Source organism: Marmota monax, unplaced genomic scaffold (assembly GCF_021218885.2).
Source record: "Marmota monax isolate L192 unplaced genomic scaffold, Marmota_monax_Labrador192_F-V1.1 WCK01_AAM20220418_F8-fsc00047, whole genome shotgun sequence".
Classification (NCBI taxonomy): domain Eukaryota; kingdom Metazoa; phylum Chordata; class Mammalia; order Rodentia; family Sciuridae; genus Marmota; species Marmota monax.
The window spans coordinates 9,839,396-9,858,191 of NW_026692072.1; the positions used below are offsets into that span (position 1 = coordinate 9,839,396).

Here is an 18,796-nt window from a genome sequence, read left to right on the forward strand (position 1 = left end):
GACGCCGGGGAGGCTAGCAGCCGGCGCGGTCTTCCCAGCTGGCTCGCGCAGACCTGGCCCTGGCGGCGGCCCCCACCTCCCCGCCTTCGGACCCGGGTGGCCGTGGCCCGCGCCCAGCGGCATGAGCCGGTGACCGAGCGCGAGGCCGAGCGGAAGGCAGCCGTGGCTGAGGTGAGCGCGGCGCGCAGGGGCCTGGCCCCGGGGTGGGCGCGCGGGCAGCCAAGGCCCGGGGGAAGGCCACCCCGAAACGACTTCCCTCAGTGGGGACGCTAGGATTCTGGCACCCGCTTCCGGGCTGCGCCTACGCCGCTGGCCTCCCCACCGGTCCCCCTCGCGCACTGCCCCCGCCCGCCCTCTCTTTGCTCCCGCACCCCTCCGGCTCCCGGCTCCCGGCTGCCGCCCCTCCCATGCCGAGGCCTTGCGCCCCTGGGTGCGCCCCGCGCACTGCTGCGCTCCTGCGCAGGGCTCGCGCCCCGCGGAGGGTGGCCAAGGACGTGCTGGCCCTGGGCGTCGCCTGGAGGCTCAGAGGCCCTTGGAGCTTTGTACCGGTGGTGGGAGCAGATCTCGGAATAGTGTGGAGACTCCAGTAGTTGCTTGGGGAAGCGCTCCTCCAGGTGGGTCCTGTGCTTGTTTGTCCTGAGATAGAAATATATCTAACTTTTCTTGTTAGTGAGTTAATTGTCCTAAATACTTCAACTGGTCTTGGTTTAATATGTTTCAGAGCTCAAAGTCTATTCATGGTAATAAAATATATGATTCCATTTCTATCACTCTTCCCTTTCCCAGCCGTAAGCCTCCTGGTTGCGTGTGCGGGTGTGAATGGACAGTGGGCTCTAGAGCTAGACAGCTGCTGTGTTTGGAATTCTAACTTTGACATTTTCTAGTTTTGTCCTATTGGACAAGTACTTGCCTTTATGTACTTTCTCCATCTGTAAAATAAGGGCAGTATTAGTTTGTCACCCAGCAGTGTTATGAAGATTAAATAAATTAAGACTAATAAAGTGCTTGAAACAGACCCTGGCGTGTAGTAAGTGCTCAGTATAGTTACTGGTTATTTAGTGGTATTCACTGTATTAATTACATTATCATTTCCACAATTAAAAGGCACAGTTCTTTTAAATTGGAAACCATTTTTAGAGGCAGTTAGCCATAGTGTAATTGTAAAGAATCATCAGGCAAGGCAATGAATTGTGGATTTTCCTGCTTTTGCTCATATTTGGTTCCTTTGTTTTTTGGAGCAGATTGATTAATTTCTAGTGTGGCAGTGGTCCTGGAAGGCTGTTTGGGCTTCTCTAAAAAGGTTAAAAAAGACAAGAAATTGCGATTGAAAACCTTGGACTCACCTGGGTGTGGTGGTACATGCATATAATCCCAGCAGCTCAGGAAGATTGCAAGTTCAAGGCCGCCCTCAGCAATATAGTGAGGCCCTAAGCAATTTAATGAGACCCTGTCTCAAAAATAAAAAAAGGCTGGGGTGGGGGAGGAGGGGATGTGGCTCAGTGGTAAAGTGCCCCTGGGTTAAATACCTGGTACCAAAAATAAAATTAAATAAAAATTAAAATGGAGTAAAAGGATTGAATATGGTCTGAAGCACAGAAGAAATGCTATTCAGGCAAATTTTTGGAATAAATAATTCCAGGAACAGAAAATGCATCTCATCTTGACAGTAGCTTGGGGTTAAAAGACTTTTCCAGTGACTCAGTGCCCAGAAGACTCAGCTATCCAGAAGATTCCAGTGTTTTGCAGGGATGTATTTGATGTTTTTAAAGGAGGGTGAAGTTTGCAGAGCTTTGATTCGGGATTCCGTTTTTGATCCAGATTGCCGTCATATAGAACAAACATTCATTTGCAGAAGTTTCCTTTCTTTCTGTCCCCTCCTGTGACTTCTTGCTGGTTCTGAGCGTCCTCTTGGAATGGAAAGATGACAACTCATTTCCTTGGTGATGGTTTTAGAGATATCCATCTTCCTGTACTTCAGCATGCAAAAACTCCTGTGAAAGTTGGTTCTGTATGTTATAGAGGTGCAGCTGGGATGCCCCGAGTCAGGAACATCATGGGTTCAATCTAGGCAGGAAGTTTTACATAAGGGAGGCAGTTCAGCAAAAGTTTGTGAGGGCAGGTGCAGGGAGCAGGGATGTTCTTTGGATGTGTTTATGTGTGGTGGGTAGTGGGAGAGGAGGTTTTTAGGGGTGGGTACAGAAAATTCAGAGTCTGTGAAATAGCTAGCCTTTTTCTCCCTTTTGGAAACTTTTTCCAATTCAGCAAAGACAAAAATTAGAAGCCCTCACCATGTAATAACTCGAACCTATGGATGCAGAACAGTGTGTGCCAATGGAACTGAGGAGGAGAGATTTGTTTTATTTAATGAGCATTTACGTTCTGGACTTGGTATTAGCTGGGGGATACTGAGCAAGACTCACTGCAAGAAAACCACAACCAGTAGAGGAGATAGACTTGCAAGTATGTTACTAAGGCAACACTGGAAGTGCTGTAATGGAGTATGCAGAAGGTAGGTGGCTTCTCAGAGACGGTCTCCAGCTCCCCGGCTTTCATGTCTCACCCCCCATTTCTTTTATCACAAATGCTTACTCTGCCCCAGGTGTTTGCCATAGCCTCAGCTTTTATTCTTCAGAGGCTGATGCAGACTCTTGGGCATTTGCTTAACTGTGAAGGATACTCAGGAGCGGGGAGGAACGTGCATCTAAGGCTGGGCTTTGGTGGGGAATGCCCTGGCTTCCAGTGCATCTGAGGTATGTTCTGCTTGAATCTGCAGGGGTTCCTAGCCAGGCTCAGCTCTGTTTGCTTGGCTCAGTATGGTGACCAGCTTAGTCGGGTATCTTGAAGGCTTTCTGTTCTTCCCTGACACTCTTCCTTATTCCCTCACTCTGGCTGTCTGGATCCACCTACGTGGGCAAGCCATCCAGGTCCAAGATGTTTTTCTTAGTTTGGCAGACCACAGACTAAGGCTCTTCTTAGAAAGCAGGCCCTGAGAAGAGTGCTCTGAAACTGAACCCTTCACCCTCAGGTGGCAGCAAGGGCCCCTTTATCAGTGGCAATGAGAGGCTGGCAACCCCTGGTGCTCTCTAGTATCACAACTGTAAGACTCTCAGGATGGAAGTTGGGAGGAGATCCAAGTAGGAGGCAGAGCAGCGGCCAGCACGGTACTCTAGCACTGAGGGTGTGTGGCCAGCGGTGGTTGTGAGGATGGAGGGGTTGGCTGGCTCCTGTTGCATCCATTAGAAGCCTTGGGTTAAGAGAATGCTGGGCTCAGGTCAGCCAGATGTCAACCCCGTGTAGCGTAAAAGACAGGAGTCTCTGCAGCCCTCTCTCCTGCAGCTGGAGGACAGACTGAGGTCAGGCCCAGAACTGAATCGCTATTGTGGCAGAACCGCACAGGAGGCTGAAGGCGCAGCTCTCACTGGTCTCCTCTCCTACAGCAGGGGCTAAGCACCAGGATGGAGAGACTGGGTGGAGGCGCTGAGAAGGGTGAACTCCTGCTCTGCCTTAGACCCGGGGCCAGCAGAGCTCCTGCCCTCCGTGGCAGAGGAGAGCAGCCTCTCCTAGCTTGGCAAGGGCAGAGCCCTCACTGAGGTACCTGCTTCAGGACCAATGCTTGTCCTCCTCAAGATCTCCCTCCCTCTGATCTCAAAGTGACCTTAATAGGGAGGCCTGCAGGCCCTGGCTGGCCCTGGCTAGTGTGGACCAGTAGGTACCTGGGGAACATGTGGAGCAAATCTTCTACAAGTGGGGGGAGGAGAGAGAGTCTGTTACCATGGGAGCGTTGTCTCATGATCAGGGTTTAAGGGCCTAGCAGGACAACTGCTTGAGGCCTTCACAAGACAGTGATGTGTACTAGTGGTTCCCACCTGGCGCGGTTTTGCCTCCTCTGGGAGGTTTGGCGGTGCCGTAATGGGCAGCGAGGCTGGACTCACAGCCTGGCAGGCTGTCTTGACCCATTGTGCTGCTAAGAGAGCATGGTGCTCCTGAGGGCAGTGTAGGTGGGCAGCCAGTTAGGGTATTGCCTGATTGTTTAGCCTGGCAGAACCAAGAGCTGGCAAGTAGAAACTGAGATAGAAAGATCACCATCCCTCACCTGGTGTTCTGACGTGAGCCAGAGCTCAGACCCATGTCCCAGGGACTAAGGGGGAGGCTAGGTCTCTCTGAAAAAGTACCTTGTAACATCCCTGCCAAATGTAGACCAGCACCCCCACCCTTCTGCAAGGGAACTGCAGCTCTTTATCAGGACAACTGTAGAGGGGGGAAAGGATAATGTCCAGACCTTTAGAGGGCTGTGCAGTACAGAGTCGGAGCTGATCCTAGGACCAGACAACCCCTAGCAAGAGTGGATGGAGCTGCAGGTAAACGCTCTAGCTTCCCAGCCTCCTAAGGGCCAGCAGGGAGCCCATGTGGTCGTCAGAAGGCCCTTAGCTACCTCTACCCACAGCAGTAACCAGCTACTGGCTTTCCATGCTCCCCATCTCTCTCCTTGTTTCCTCATTCTGGCTTTCAGAGATCACTTTCCAAGCAAATAACTACTTGCATGCCTTACCCTGGCTTTGTCTCTGCTGACCTTGAACTTGAGAACCTTCTGCCTCCATCTCCTGAGAAGTGCAGCCTATAGGCGTGCACCACATGCACCACTGTAGCCAGCTTTATTTTTTGAAAAAGCGTTTAAGTAATAATAATAACAATAATAATAATAATTATTATTATTATTATTTTGGGTTTGTTGTGATGTATCTTTTTTATAGTTCATGAAAACTAGTAAAACTTGTGTGTGGATACTTTTTTTTTTTTTTTTTGGGTACCAGGGATTAAACTCATGAGCACTCAACCACTGAACCACATCCCCAGCCCTGTTTTGTATTTTATTTAGAGACAGGGTCTCGCTGAGTTGCTTAGGTCCTTGCTAAGTTGCTGAGGTTGGCTTTGAACTTGCAATCTTCCTGCCTCAGCCTCCCAAGCTGCTGGGATTTTTTTTTTTTTTTCCCTTTTTGGTGTTTTATTTCACAGTGAAACCAGATGACTTATTTGTGCTAAATGAATGGAAATACTTTCCTGTATTCCTCTATACTTATTTTCTTTTCCTCTAAGAAATACAGTATTTTGTGGCCATTTTGCTAAGATAGTCCTATAATGTCCCTTTCAAATAGTATTTTCTAATAGTATTTTGCACTTTTAAGATACTTATTAAGGCTCTTAGGAGAGCACAAAGAATGGAAAGGGAAACCACATTGGTTCTGTTACAATCCCATTGCCCCCTACAGCACACATCAAAGAGCACATCAGCCATGGAAACCACTGGTGGGCTGGACACTTATGGGCTCATGTTAGAGGGGCCAGCTTCCGGAGATCAATATTAAGGATAAAGGAAAGAATCACATCTTACAGGAAAGAATTATCCATCCCATGTATGTGGAGAAGATACACATACATGGGATGGATAACTGTAGGCTATCCGGTTTACAAGAGACATGGGTGTGGATTTAGATTGAAAATAACTTATAAAAAGTGTATTTGTAGAAAGCTCTATTAAAGGATAGGATAATATCCAGACCTGTTGAGGCTGTTGAGGTAGGGTCTGAGCTGATACTAGTACCAGGCAACCCCTAGCCAAGAGTGAATAGGAGTTGTAGGTAAATGCCCTAACTACGTCTGGGGACACACACACGCACCTGCTCTGTGTGTGGTAGACACTGATTCATCCAACTTCCCACTCTACACTGAAAGTTAGATTTTCAAAGGCCTGAGTTTTAGTGCTAAATTCTTGGTACGTTTGGTAAACAACATTATAATTGGAGGTGCAAAAAAGACATCCCTTTTTGTTTTATAAACCTAAAAACCAGGAAAATGAAACTCTGAGACTAACCGAAAGTTTCACACTTTTGCTGTATTACTGAGTACATACAGCGAATGCTCCAGCAGGGAATGAGTGTGCAGTAGATTCAAGGAGAACACTGATGGACGGTCATGGGGTTAGTGTGGTGAGCCACAACAGTGGCTGTGCTTCAGCCAACGTTTATAACAGGAGCTGGGAAGCCTAGACAACCTGTCAGATCCACATATGCCAGGGAAGCAAGCCTTTGACATTGAATAGATTGGCTTTGATGGACATGTCCCAGCTTGAAATTCAGACAAAGCATGTACATAAGGATCCTTTTACTGTTCCCTTAATCCAGTTTCACTATATGTAAAAATAGCATTTTTCAAACTGGGTGCTACAACTGATCTTATATGTTAGGGCCCAGATTTATAAAAAAAGCAATAGTATAGCAGAATAGGAAAGTAGAGGATTCATTGCATGTGTTTCCTGTGTGCTAGGGTTAAATGCCATTTTATGAAACTTATTACAATACACACATGTCTGTGTTGGGTGACAATATTCAATGTACTTCATGCTCCAGGTTTTAGGTATAAAAAAAGATTGAAAACTACCGTGTTGTTTAATATTAGGAAAGGTTTCAGACATGATTGCACAAAATAAGCACCTGAGGAGCTTGCTGAGTGACTGATTCTATGACCCGATTTTAGACTATTAAGAACAAGCTCCAGTCATGGGCCAAGGAATCTGCTTTAACATACTCCCTGTGATTCTCACCCTTGGGATGTTTGGGAGCCACTGATTGATGTGTGAGTGGCCCTTGTGAGCTCCTTGGGAATTTTTGCATGAGGGCCAGTAGAGAGCAGCTCCTGGCATGCGTTTGTCCCCACCTCTCAGTGCTTTCTGTAGGAGGGACACACAGAGTTGCAGGGAAGCCATATCATAGGGTAGGCCTGGAGGTGGTGGGGCCTAGGGACAGACTGGGAGTGTCCTGCTGGTTGTTAGAATGACAGATGTGAAATAGCTCTGTGCTCATATTTCTATTATAGAATAAGTTAGCAAGTGGGGTGTAGTGGTGCATGCTTGTAACCCCAATGACGCGGGAGGCTCAGACAGGAGGATCGCAAGTTTAAGGCCCGCCTCAGCAATTTAGTGAGGCCCTAAGCAACTTTTGATACTCTGACTCAAAATGAAAAATAAAAGGGGCTAGGGGTGTAGCTCAGTGGTTAAGCACCTTTGGGTTCAATCCCCAGTACCCACCCCCCCCCACTAATCAGCATATGTTGAATGGCTATTGCTTTTTCCCCAATTATGAGAATTGTTAAGCTTAAAATTCATGAACACATGTGCACTAGCCCATGTCAAGCTAATTCCTTGATATGTTCCAAATCATGGTCTCAAGAGAGATCAAGTTGAAATCATTCATGACTTTCCAGCACCTTTTACTCAAAAAGCTAACGATGATTACTGTCATCAAGACTGGGCTGTCCTTAGCCAGGGGCCATGAAGCAGTAGTGCTGTGTGGGCGGTGCAGGGAGAGCTCCATTTGTCCTGAGCAAAATGAGAGACTGGGCTTCTCAGTGACTTCCTTTTACAGTCAGCTGTCTCACAGATCAGTGAGTGGAGTGGGACCCTTGTGTAGACTGGGCTTTGACACGCGGAATGCCAAAGTGGCTTGTCGAAGTCAGTGGCAAGTCAGTGACATGATGTAGTCACTCTGCAGGCTCTGCTCTCCGCACAGCATCTAGGCATCATAGCATCTAGGGAGTGGGCTTGGTGAGGAGCTTGGGTTGTGGTCTTCAGGGAGCTCCACATTTTCAGCTGAGGATGAAACGTCTTTCTTTATGTCTCAGCCCACGATGCTTGTTGGCTGTTTTCCTACTGCTGTGTAGGAGACCACCCCAAAACTTAGTGACTTAAAACATCCGCCACCAGCTCATGTCCCCTGCTTCCGCAGTCTGCACAGAGCTCCCCAGCGGTGGCTACTCTGCTCTTCAGGATTTCAGCTGGATTCACCTGAGGGCACTTGGGAGCTCGGCTTCCTCCTAGGCTTCCTCCTAGCATGACTGCTGGAAGAACTTAAGGGGCCAGAAGCAGAGGCTGTGGGGTCTCTGAAGGCCTGGGCTCAAGTCTCAAGTGTCACTTCTACCACCTTGTTATGCTCAGAGAAAATCATAATTAGCCCAGTTTCTGGGGGGAGGAGTATAGGTTCTACCTTGTGGTTGCAAAAGTGTCACACACATTTGTGGACAGGAGGAGTGTTCACCTGTGCCTTTGGAGAGGGGTCCACTGCCCTTTTTCCCTCTCTCCTCCCTCTTCCTCTCCCTCCCAGGATCTTCCCTGGCCTGCTCGTTCATTTAGTCCTTCTTCCATCTAAATGTGCCCACTCTAACCTTCGTTATCAAACATCAACATGTATTTTGTTTAAAGACTAAAGATCTTCTCTGATACCCTTTGTGCTTTTCCAGTGCTTCCAAATGGTGTTTTCACATCTGTGTAGGAAACCACCCCAAAACTTAGTGACTTAAAACTATGTTACAGTTTTTTCCTCTTAAACAAGGACGTCATTTGCCACTCTAAGTGCTTGATTTTTCTTGTTTCTCTCCCTGTTGACCAGGAGTGTGAGGAAGAGGCTGTCTGTGTCATTATGTGTGCGTCGGTCAAGTACAATATCCGGGGTCCTGCCCTCATCCCAAGAATGAAGACCAAGCACCGAATCTACTACATCACCCTCTTCTCCATTGTCCTCCTGGGCCTCATTGCCACGGGCATGTTTCAGTTCTGGCCCCACTCCATCGAGTCCTCAAATGACTGGAGCGTGGAGAAGCGTAGTGTGCGTGACGTGCCAGTGGTCAGGCTGCCAGCCGAGAGTCCCATCCCTGAGCGAGGGGACCTCAGTTGCAGAATGCATACATGTTTTGATGTCTACCGCTGTGGCTTCAACCCAAAGAACAAAATCAAGGTGTATATCTACTCTCTGAAGAAGTATGTGGACGACCTTGGTGTCCCGGTCAGCAACACCATCTCCCGGGAGTATAATGAACTGCTCACGGCCATCTCAGACAGCGATTACTACACCGACGACATCAGCCGGGCCTGCCTGTTTGTGCCCTCTATTGACGTGCTCAACCAGAACACACTCCGCATCAAGGAGACCGCGCAGGCACTGGCCCAGCTCTCCAGGTACCACGCTTAGAGGGCCAGTGCCTGGGATAGGAGCGCTTCTCCTTCTGAGCTGGCCTCCCTGTGCTGTCTTCTCTAGGAGCGGGCAGTGAGCAGTGGGCAGTGGGCCGGTGGCGGGAGGGTGAGGCAGTCCTCATCTCCAGGGCCGTTGCCGTTGTTCCCAGCTTCGTAGAGTTTGCAAACCAAGGACGGTTCTTCTTCCCATGCTTTTCCTTAAAAAATGTAAATACACTGCCCCCTGCCTGTCCCAAGCACTGACAGAGCACACATGTATGTTACATAGTCTGAAAATACAGATAAGCAAAAGAAGAATGTAAGATTAATTCTATAATTCTGCCTCTAAGAGGTAGTCATGATCAATATTTTGATGTTACTTTTCAGTTATTGTTTTGTATAAAAAATATACACGTGCATGTACATCTTTTAGTTTTTTTTTTTTTGTCAAGATCCTATCACACAAGACATGTTTTTGTTTGCTTTATTTCCCTTAATATATCTAGTAAACATATTTCCAAATAATTTCATGTTCTTGTATTATATAATTTTAAATGTTGCATGATACTCCCTCTTATTTTTTATTTTGTTGGTATCAAGGATTGAACTCAGGGGCACTTAACCACTGAGGTACATCCCCAGCCTTTTTTAATATTTTATTTTGAAACAGTGTCTTGCTGAGTTGCTTAGGGCCTTGCAAATTTGCTGAGGTTGGTTTTGAACTTGAGATCCTCTTGCTTCAGCCTCCCAGACCACTGGGATTACAGGCGTGCACCACCGAGCCTAGCTTACTTGTGCTAAGTGTAGATTTCCACAAATGACAACGCTAGCCTCTAACAAGTCAAGAACACAGCTGGCCTCAGGCTGTTCTCAGGCTCTTTAAATTTTAACAAAATGGCGCACATTTTTAGTTTTTAGTTTTTCATTGGGAGAAACGGTTCTTAAGTGGACACACTTGAAGTACACATCCACCTGTTTTTCCTTCCACGGATTCAGACTAGTGCCTTACGCACTGTTGGGACTTGTGGGAATCTGCTTTGCTCACTTGAGACATGCTGGCTCTCTGGTGGCTGCCTGTTTCTTCAGGATTGTCATGGAAGTCTCTTCCACATTTCATTTCTAAACAGGTGGGATCGAGGTACAAATCACCTGTTGTTCAACATGCTGCCTGGAGGTCCCCCAGATTATAACACGGCCCTGGATGTCCCCAGAGACAGGTAGGCATGTTTGGGGCTGTCCCAGAGATGGGTTTCAAATGCAAGATCCTTTTATTCCTGTAAGATTGTGTTCCTGAGCCTGCTGGGGCATTCTTTGTAATCGAAATTGTTTATTAAACTAGAAATTTGTCCTATGCACTTTTCTCCTCAAGGCATAGAGGATGCTGAGGACAGCCAGTTAGAGCTCATGTCTGAGCATAGCCTCTAAAAAGCTGTCTGTTCTTAGTTTGGGTCATGCTTTCTGACTGGAGCACCCCAACTCCCAAGGCAGGTTGAGGACTGAATGCGTCAGCTCTCCCTGAATTTGGCAAATGCTCCCTCCCAGCCTGGTGGGTGAGGAGGGCGTGGATGAGTAAAGTGATGCTTGAGGTATGTGATGGGGGGTGATGTGGGGTCTCTGTCAGTAGATTTCTTCCCCTCTTTCCTTCCCTCCCTGCATTTATTTTCCTCTTTCTCCCCCACCACCTTCTTGCTCTCTTCTTTTCTTCCTTTCTGGTAAAACTCCCCAAACAGGCAGATGTCATGACTTATGATTGTGACTTTGATCTCACTCATGATATTTGCCTGCCCTCTCATGCGCTGACTCAATCACTTTGGCCCGAGGCTCTTGGAAGGCCCCAGAAGGTGCTGTGTACACCTTCTTCAGGGCTTTGAGGAGAGCAGCAAGCCTGGACCCCAGACGAGTGCGCTGGGCAGTGTTTGAGGTATAGGTTGTTGAAGTTCACTGTCTTGTTGGGCTGATGTTGAGCAAGGCTGAGAATAGCCTGAGCCAGCCTTATTCTTGGCTTGACAGAGGCTGACCTTGTCATTTGTGGAAATCTACATTTAGCACTACTTTGCCTCAGAAGATTGTTTTCTCTAAGTGAGTTTTTCAAGTCAGCTTTGAGTTTCTATCTGGAAATACAGATATCACTGGAAGAGACCATGCCCCAGACTCCTTCACTTTGGTGTAGAAACCATTTTGGGCGGCAGAGGGCAGTGTGGTCACACACAGGGCCTCCTGGTGGGCTCTGCCCAGTGAGATGCGCTGGCTCCTGAGTGGATTTGGTTGTCCTGGGAAAGGCAGATAGATGCTTCTGAGGACAGAGAAGGGAAGGGAAAGAGCTGTGGGGAGTGCAGTGTCTTCCCCTCCTCCTCTGGCTTTCTTTCCTGAAGGTAAATTTCTATGTGGGACATTTCACATTTTGGTGTGCATCTGCATGGGAGGTGGATATTATTTTTATGAAGTGCACATGTTAAATGGGGTTTCATTTCTCTGTGGAGAGTGTCAAGTAGACAGGAGAAGTTTGTATTCCTGCTAGTACTAAGGTGTCAGGGATAGGGAAGGTCATGTTGTTTTCTCTGTTTGTGATTATGAGTGATTGTAGTGTAGCCAGCGACATGTCAGCATGGGGCCTGCTGTGCCCTGCAGTGGGGTATTTCATTCTGAAACTGGGGTGGCATCTGTGGGGAGAGGAATAGTAGATTTGTTTGTTAATTTTTCTTATCCTTTGTCTTTGCTCCTGGACTCAGAGGAGGCAAAAGCCATGAGTGTAGAATGGTTTTATCAGGGGCTGCATGTCAGTTGTTCATAAATTATATGACAGAGTAGATTGCTTTAAGATATCCTAAAGTCTACTGCGGTAGTGTGACTTCTTAAAAGTCATTTTACTCAGGGAAATACAAGGACCGGGACTGAAAGGAAATATGTACTCAGCAAATGTCTTTTGTGCTCTTTTTTAAAAAATATTTATTTATTTGTTCTTTTCAGTTTTACATGACAGCAGAATGCTCTTAGATTCACAATAGTCTCAAAAAAAAAAAAAAACCCAAAACAAACTTGGAATCAATTTAACAAAAGAGGTGAAAAACCTCTACAAGGAAAACTACAGAACACTAAAGAAAGAAATTGAAAAGACCTTAGAAGATGGAAAGCTCTCCCATGCTGTTGGAAAGGCAGAATAAATATTGTCAGAATGGCCATACTGCCCAAAGCACTATTCAGATTCAATGCAATATCAATTAAAATCCCAATGTCACTCCTTACAGAAGTAGAAAAAGCAATCATGGAATTCATTTGGAAAAATAAAAGACCCAGAATAGCCAGAGCAATCCTTAGCAAGAAGAGTGAAACAGGAGGCATCACAATACCAGATCGTTTGTGCTTCTTAAATCTGTTTCTATTTCTCTTTTAATCTTTGAAAATCAGACACATGATACAAGTATACTTTCTCTGCACCAGAGTAGAGTGGTGTGCAGTGTATAAAGAGTAAAATATTTTCACTTTTGGAAATACTCTTTGTTAAATGTTGTGTATTTTTCTAGTCTTTTTCTATTAGACACAAATACATGCATACCCATTTTAACTTAGGTGGGACCTCCACTGATGTTAGTTTTGCTGAATACATTCTGTAATAGTGCTACTCCTTGGGTTTTTATTATCCTTTCTTTGCATGTATCTCTTACAAGTGTCTCTACTCTCATGTGGGTATATATGTATTTATTTGAACTTGTTCTGAAAACTTTCAAACCTGTACAAGAGAAGAGAGTAGGTCAGTGGACCCCACAGCCCACTGTCAGCCCCACCAGCTCTGTTGGAGGCCAGTTGCATCTGTGCTCTGCCCCTTCCTCCAGGGTATCCCAGGCAAATCCCAGACATTTCATCATTACCTCTGCAGATGTTTCCATATTAATCTATGTACGATGTGGGCTTTTAAAAAATCAACTAAAATATGATTATTTTTCCTATTATTAACAGTATTTCAGTATCATCAAGTAAACACCAAATATCTAGCCATTGTTCAAATTCATTTGTCTCATAATATTTTTTTATAGTTTGACTCAGTAAATAATAAGAATGACCAAGGTTGGCCTTTGTGTTGCAAAACTGAAGCTTTGTATTTGAGCGGTTTGTGAGTCTGATCATGTGTGTGGCTTGAAGGCCAGCGGAGGATGACCCTGCAAGCTTGCTTTGTCGAGGTGAGGTGGACGCTCTGTAGCAGGAGAACTATGAGGAGTTTGTGCCAGACTGCAGCTGGCCAGATGAGAGATGGAGGCTGTGGGAGAAAGGCTCAGTGACAGAGGAGATGTCCTAGAGTGGGGAGCCCTGGAAAGTGCGAAGACTCTTAGACTGACAGAGTGCTCGGCCTGCCATGAGCCTGATCATCACACTAAGACTTTTTCAACCACAAGTCTTCTATTCTATCTCTTGTAGCTTTAGGCTGATCCAAGGCTTTTGAACTGATTTCTGATTTGGGAATCCATAATGGGAAAACAGAAAGTGCTGCTCAGAATTCTAAGTCAATGTAAAACATGTGTTCTGTAAAGCAAGGGTGCTTACAATGTTTTCTCCATTATAACACCATGGAGAGCTCGGCGGAGGAGACTGTGACTTAGATCTCAGGCTTGTCAGTAGCAAGGCTGGGCGAGGCGAGTTGACTAACTGCAGGTGGGCTTTCTGAGATCACAGAGATCGCATGTGTGTGATCCGTGACAAAAGGCATGCTTCAGACTGCATGCTGTCCTGCTGCCACTGCATGACGCCTGCCTTATTCCCCCAGAACAGAGTAACAAGTTGGTGGTCGAGGGACAGAGTAACAGAGCTTCCTCCCTACATGCAGTCACAGCCAATTCGCCCACACCCTGCCTTACCTGGGCCGCCTGGTGCCTGTCTCTCGGAGCCCTGTCTGCTTCTTTGCACTGAGGCCATGGCCACGTGGAGTCTGCTTGCCATCATGGCCATGGAACCCACCCAAGTTCATGTTGGATGGATTCGAGGCTGCATGCTAATCAGGAAAAATCAGACCGTATGTTGGTACTCAGGGTAGTCATTACAGTTTAGAGAGTAGACTGGCAGCTGGAGAGGTTTTTATCCTGCACATTACCTCACTCACCAGTTCTTGGTTTCATAAAGCTTAAACAAACACAGTGGGATTTCTAGGAGTGGTTTGAAAATCTTTGAATTTAAACTGGTCATGTTAGAAGGGAATGTAGGTTGTCATCAGGGCAGGGCAGCGATTGGTAGCAATCAATATTGCAAAAAATGTGGTTTCTCGGTTCAGACATTTTGGCTTAGACGCTGTAGTATGTGCAACTGGCAAAACTGCCCCCAGAAAGTGATTTCGATGGGTTTGGGGCCCCTGGGACAGAATAACAATAAAAGTTGGTGTGATATACACCTGTTTCCTTTCTCTGATGAAGTGTCATTGTACTACTTGCTGGTTTCAATTAAAAAAATGTGGTCACTGTTTTCTAATTAAGGAGAATAATAGCTAGTGCAGGCCAACTGCAGGAGAAGCACTGAAGGCCTGATTCTGGATTCTGCTTCCTGAACAGGGAATTGGGTTAATAAGACTGAGTGGCTGGAAGGGGCAATGTGAGCTGGCAGAGGCTACATGATTGGCATGTGGCTCTGGAATGACAGAGGAAAGTGCTATGCAGGCCAAGGCTGGGGAGAGGCTGGGGTATATGTGATATGAGTCGTGAGACTTTCCAGCCACCTCTGCTTTCCTTGCCATTTTCTCCCACGATTTCAGGCAGAGGGGTGGGAAATGCCCCAGCCAGTCTTCCTGAGCAGACCTGTTGCTGTAAATGTGTTTAAGAATAAAGTAGGACTTTGGGGAGGGAGAGGGGAGTAGGAACTGAATGAGGTGGCAGAGGGGTTATTCATAGTGTCCCCTGGGGTATGATGTATTTTAAAAAATGGAAAGTAAGAAAGAGTTTTGGGCCTAGGGGAAGGTTGGTGATTCAGGAATAGGATGCAGCTGGAGTCCAGCAGATGCGACATGAGTGTGGAACATTGAGCACGGTGTCTTAGAGAGCTGTGCCTCTGTCACATCAGCTGCTGTTGAACAGTAAGACTCAGTCATTGCTGTCCCTGTCACAGAGCTTTTCGAATGAAGGCCTTCTTTCTTTCTCATTGTTTGATGAACCTTGCTTTCAGGGCGTTGTTGGCTGGCGGTGGCTTTTCTACGTGGACTTACCGGCAAGGCTATGACGTCAGCATTCCTGTCTATAGTCCCTTGTCAGCTGAGGTGGAGCTTCCAGAACAAGGACCAGGGTAAGTGCCTTCTGTGCACATCCAGTGTGCCTTCACAGAGTCTGGGGGATGCTGCAGCTTAGCCTGGGGGTTTCCCAGCAATTGTGGCATTACTTTGAGGTCAAGTCTTGAGTGTGCCCTCGGCCCCAGCCACCCCAAGATTGTCCATCCTTGGTCTTTCACTATCTCGGTCAACTCCCGGGCTGTCTTCCAGGTTTCCCAAACCAGGACTCTGCCACATCCCTAACTCCTTCCTTCCCTTTACTGATCCAAAATAACAATATGTCCTTTGACTTTGTATCCAAAACATGCCTCAGAGCTCTCTATCCCTCCTCCCCTCTGCCCACAGCAGGCTGCTGTCACTGCCCTGTGGGCTCCTGAATGGACCCTGTTGGGCATCCCCGACTCCAGCTTGCTGCGCTGCGGCCTGGTCCTTGGCCCCACACTCCTGGAAGGACAGGGCCACCTCCCTGGCGTGTCTGTCAGGGTTCTCTGCCATCTGACCACTCCTTCTCGAGCCTTTTCTCTGAGAACATTTTTTCCCTTTTATGTTCTTAGTATGGGCTTTGCTCTCCCAGGTTTTTCTGGGCTGCAAGTACACTCAATTGCCTGGAAATATTTTTCCTCATCAGTCTGGTGTCCTGCTCGTGCTTAAGGTTTCACCTCGAAACCACTAGTCATGGGCCAGGTGGGTGCACTCTGTTCGCCCTGGATGGCTCCTCTGCATTACGCTCCCATGGCAACCGGCCCTTCTCGAAGGTGCTTGGTGTGCTCTGGCATCTGACTTGCTCCAAACCTGTCTTCTCTACACTTTGGATTGTCTGTGCAGTGGAACAGAGGCTGGGCCTGTGTTTCAGCTGCTGCAGTGTAGTATAAGTCTGGCATGTAGAGCTGGCTCATACCTAATATGTGGAATCAGTGGAAGGGTCCGCAGCAGGGATGTGGCGGGCCCTTGTCTAACTTTTTAGCTGTAGTCTCTTTAAATGTTGTGTTATTGGGCTGCAGTTGTGGCTCAGCGGTCGTAGAGTACTTGCCTGCAGATGTGAGGCCCTGGGTTCGATCCTCAGCACCACATAAAAATAAATAATAAAAAAAATGTTGTGTTATTGCATGATGAGAACTCCATGAGCTTTAAACAATGCTAATGAAAACTCCTTTTTAAGTGCCAACATACAAAGGTGACTGAAATTACAAACCTGAAGATATCATACCCATTCAGAGAAGCTGAGTGTGATGGCACACACCTGTAATCCCAGCTGTCTGAGAGGCTGAGGCAGAAGGATCATAAGTCGGAGGTCAGCCTAGTCAATTTACCGAGACCCTATCTCAGAATAAAATAAAAATGCAGCTGGGGGGAGGTAGAGCTTAATGGTAGGGCATATCGGGATCAATCCCCAGTACTGCAAAAAACAAACACAAAACTCATGCTTGGTGGTAGAAATGGGTCTTAAGGGAATTGTTTGCTTGGAAACCATTAGAACCATCCTCTGAGCATCCCAGGTTTCCCCTTATCAACCTTCATGGGTTGAGAAGTATAAGAAAGCTTCCCAGGAGAGAAAGTAGCTCTCCTCCATGTGTGGTTTACTGGGGGACCTGGAACCAAACTCTGAAACTTAGGGGGGGGCAAATGTTGTTATTTAGTCAGTGCACAAATCCCAGATCAGCTGGAGACATTTTTTCCTTGTCCTTCAGCAAGTGCAAAGAGAAACTGAGTTGTTCATGAACTTGTCTCAGATCATCTTCCTGAATTTTTTTTCCTTGAAATAGACTCCTACAGTTGATGTAATTTGTTTTTATTATTTTTGAGTTGAGATTAATTCATATAGTATAAATTCATTGTTTTAAAATTATAATTCAGTGGTTTTTAATATACATACAAAGTTGTGCAACTGTTAGTACTACTATTTAATTTGAGAACATTTTCATTACTCCAGAAATAAAATAAAATAAAATCCATACCTGCTTGTAGTCACTTCTGATTCCTGTCCCCAGGAATAACCATTCTTCTCTTCTGTCTCTATGTGTCTGATTACCCTGGATATTTTCTTCAGATGTGATACAATATCACATGCAATATTGTCTTTTCTTCTTATCACAAAGTTTTCAGGATTTATCCATATTGTAACATGGAATCAGCATGTCATTTCTTTTTTGGCAGAATAGTATTTCATCATTTAGACACATATACCACATTTTCTTTATCATTTGATGTATCATTTTGTATTAGTTTATGGAAATTGGAGTTATTTTCACTTTTTAGCTACTATGAGTAATGTTGCTATGAACATTTGTATAAGGGTTTTTAGGTAAACCTGTTTTCAGTTCTGTCAGATATATACTTAGGAGTGGAATTACTGGGCTTTGTGGTAACTCGACATTTTAACTTTTTGAGGAACTGCCAGACCATTTCCCATGGTGGCTGTACCATTTTACATCCAATTGACAGTGTATAAAGGTTCCAGTTTTCCACACCTGTGCCAACACTTGTTATTGTCTGCATTGATTCTAGCCATCCTGCTGGATATGAGGTAGTACCTCATTGTGGTTTTGATTTGCATTTCCCTAATGATTAATAATTTCAAGCACCTTTTCATGTGCTTATTGGATGTTTATATAACTGCTTTGGAGAAACGTCTATTCAGATTATTTGCCATATATATCTCCTAATATATATGTATTGGTGGTACTGGGGATTGAACCCAGGGCCTCATGTGGGCTAAGCTGCATTCACATTCTACCACTAAGCTACATCCAGCTCCAGTTGCCAATTTTAAAATTCAGTAGTCATCTTATAGAGCTCTGAGAGTTTTTTTTTTTAATTTTTTATTGTTGGTTGTTCAAAACATTACATAGTTCTTGATATATCATATTTCACACTTTGATTCAAGTGGGTTATGAACTCCCATTTTTACCCCGTATACAAATTGCAGAATCACATCAGTTACACATCCATTGATTTACATATTGCCATACTAGTGTCTGTTGTGTTCTGCTGCCTTTCCTATCCTCTACTATCCCCCCTCCCCTCCCCTCCCCTCTTCTCTCTCTACCCCCTCTACTGTCATTCATTTCTCCCCCTTGTATTATTTTCCCCTTTCCCCTCACTTCCTCTTGTATGAAATTTTGTATAACCCTGAGGGTCTCCTTCCATTTCCATGCAATTTCCCTTCTCTCTCCCTTTCCCTCCCACCTCTCATCCCAGTTTAATGTTAATCTTGTTCTCATGTTCTTAGTCCCTACTCTGTTCTTAGTTACACTCCTTATATCAAAGAAGACATTTGGCATTGTTTTTTAGGGATTGGCTAGCTTCTCTTAGCATAATCTGCTCTAATGCCATCCATTTCCCTGCAAATTCTATGATTTTGTCATTTTTTTTATATATTCCAGACACTAGACCCTTATTGGATCTGTGATTTGCAAATATTTTCTCCCATTCTGTAGGTTGCTTTTCACTTTGTTGATAGTGTCCTTTGAGGCACAAAAGTTCTTACTTTGATGGAGTCCCACTTATTTATTTCTCCTTTTGCTGCTCATACTTTTCGTGTAGTATTAATGTTTAGGAAA

At 45.8% G+C, this 18,796-nt stretch overlaps 1 protein-coding gene across 2 annotated transcripts in view; it reads left to right on the top strand.

Annotated features, from left to right (window-relative positions):
• Window positions 1-18,796, top strand: part of Ext2 (exostosin glycosyltransferase 2) — a 144,858-nt gene continuing 126,062 nt past the window's right edge. The window contains exons 1-4 of one of the 2 annotated variants that reach the window (XM_046456410.1): window positions 1-171; window positions 8,439-9,004; window positions 10,126-10,215; window positions 15,137-15,253. In XM_046456410.1, coding sequence (XP_046312366.1) covers window positions 8,469-9,004; window positions 10,126-10,215; window positions 15,137-15,253 — 743 coding nt within the window. In that variant the 5' untranslated portion in view covers window positions 1-171; window positions 8,439-8,468. Of the gene's footprint in view, window positions 172-458; window positions 615-8,438; window positions 9,005-10,125; window positions 10,216-15,136; window positions 15,254-18,796 lie in introns of those variants that run through there. The other variant, XM_046456407.2, reaches the window with a different exon arrangement.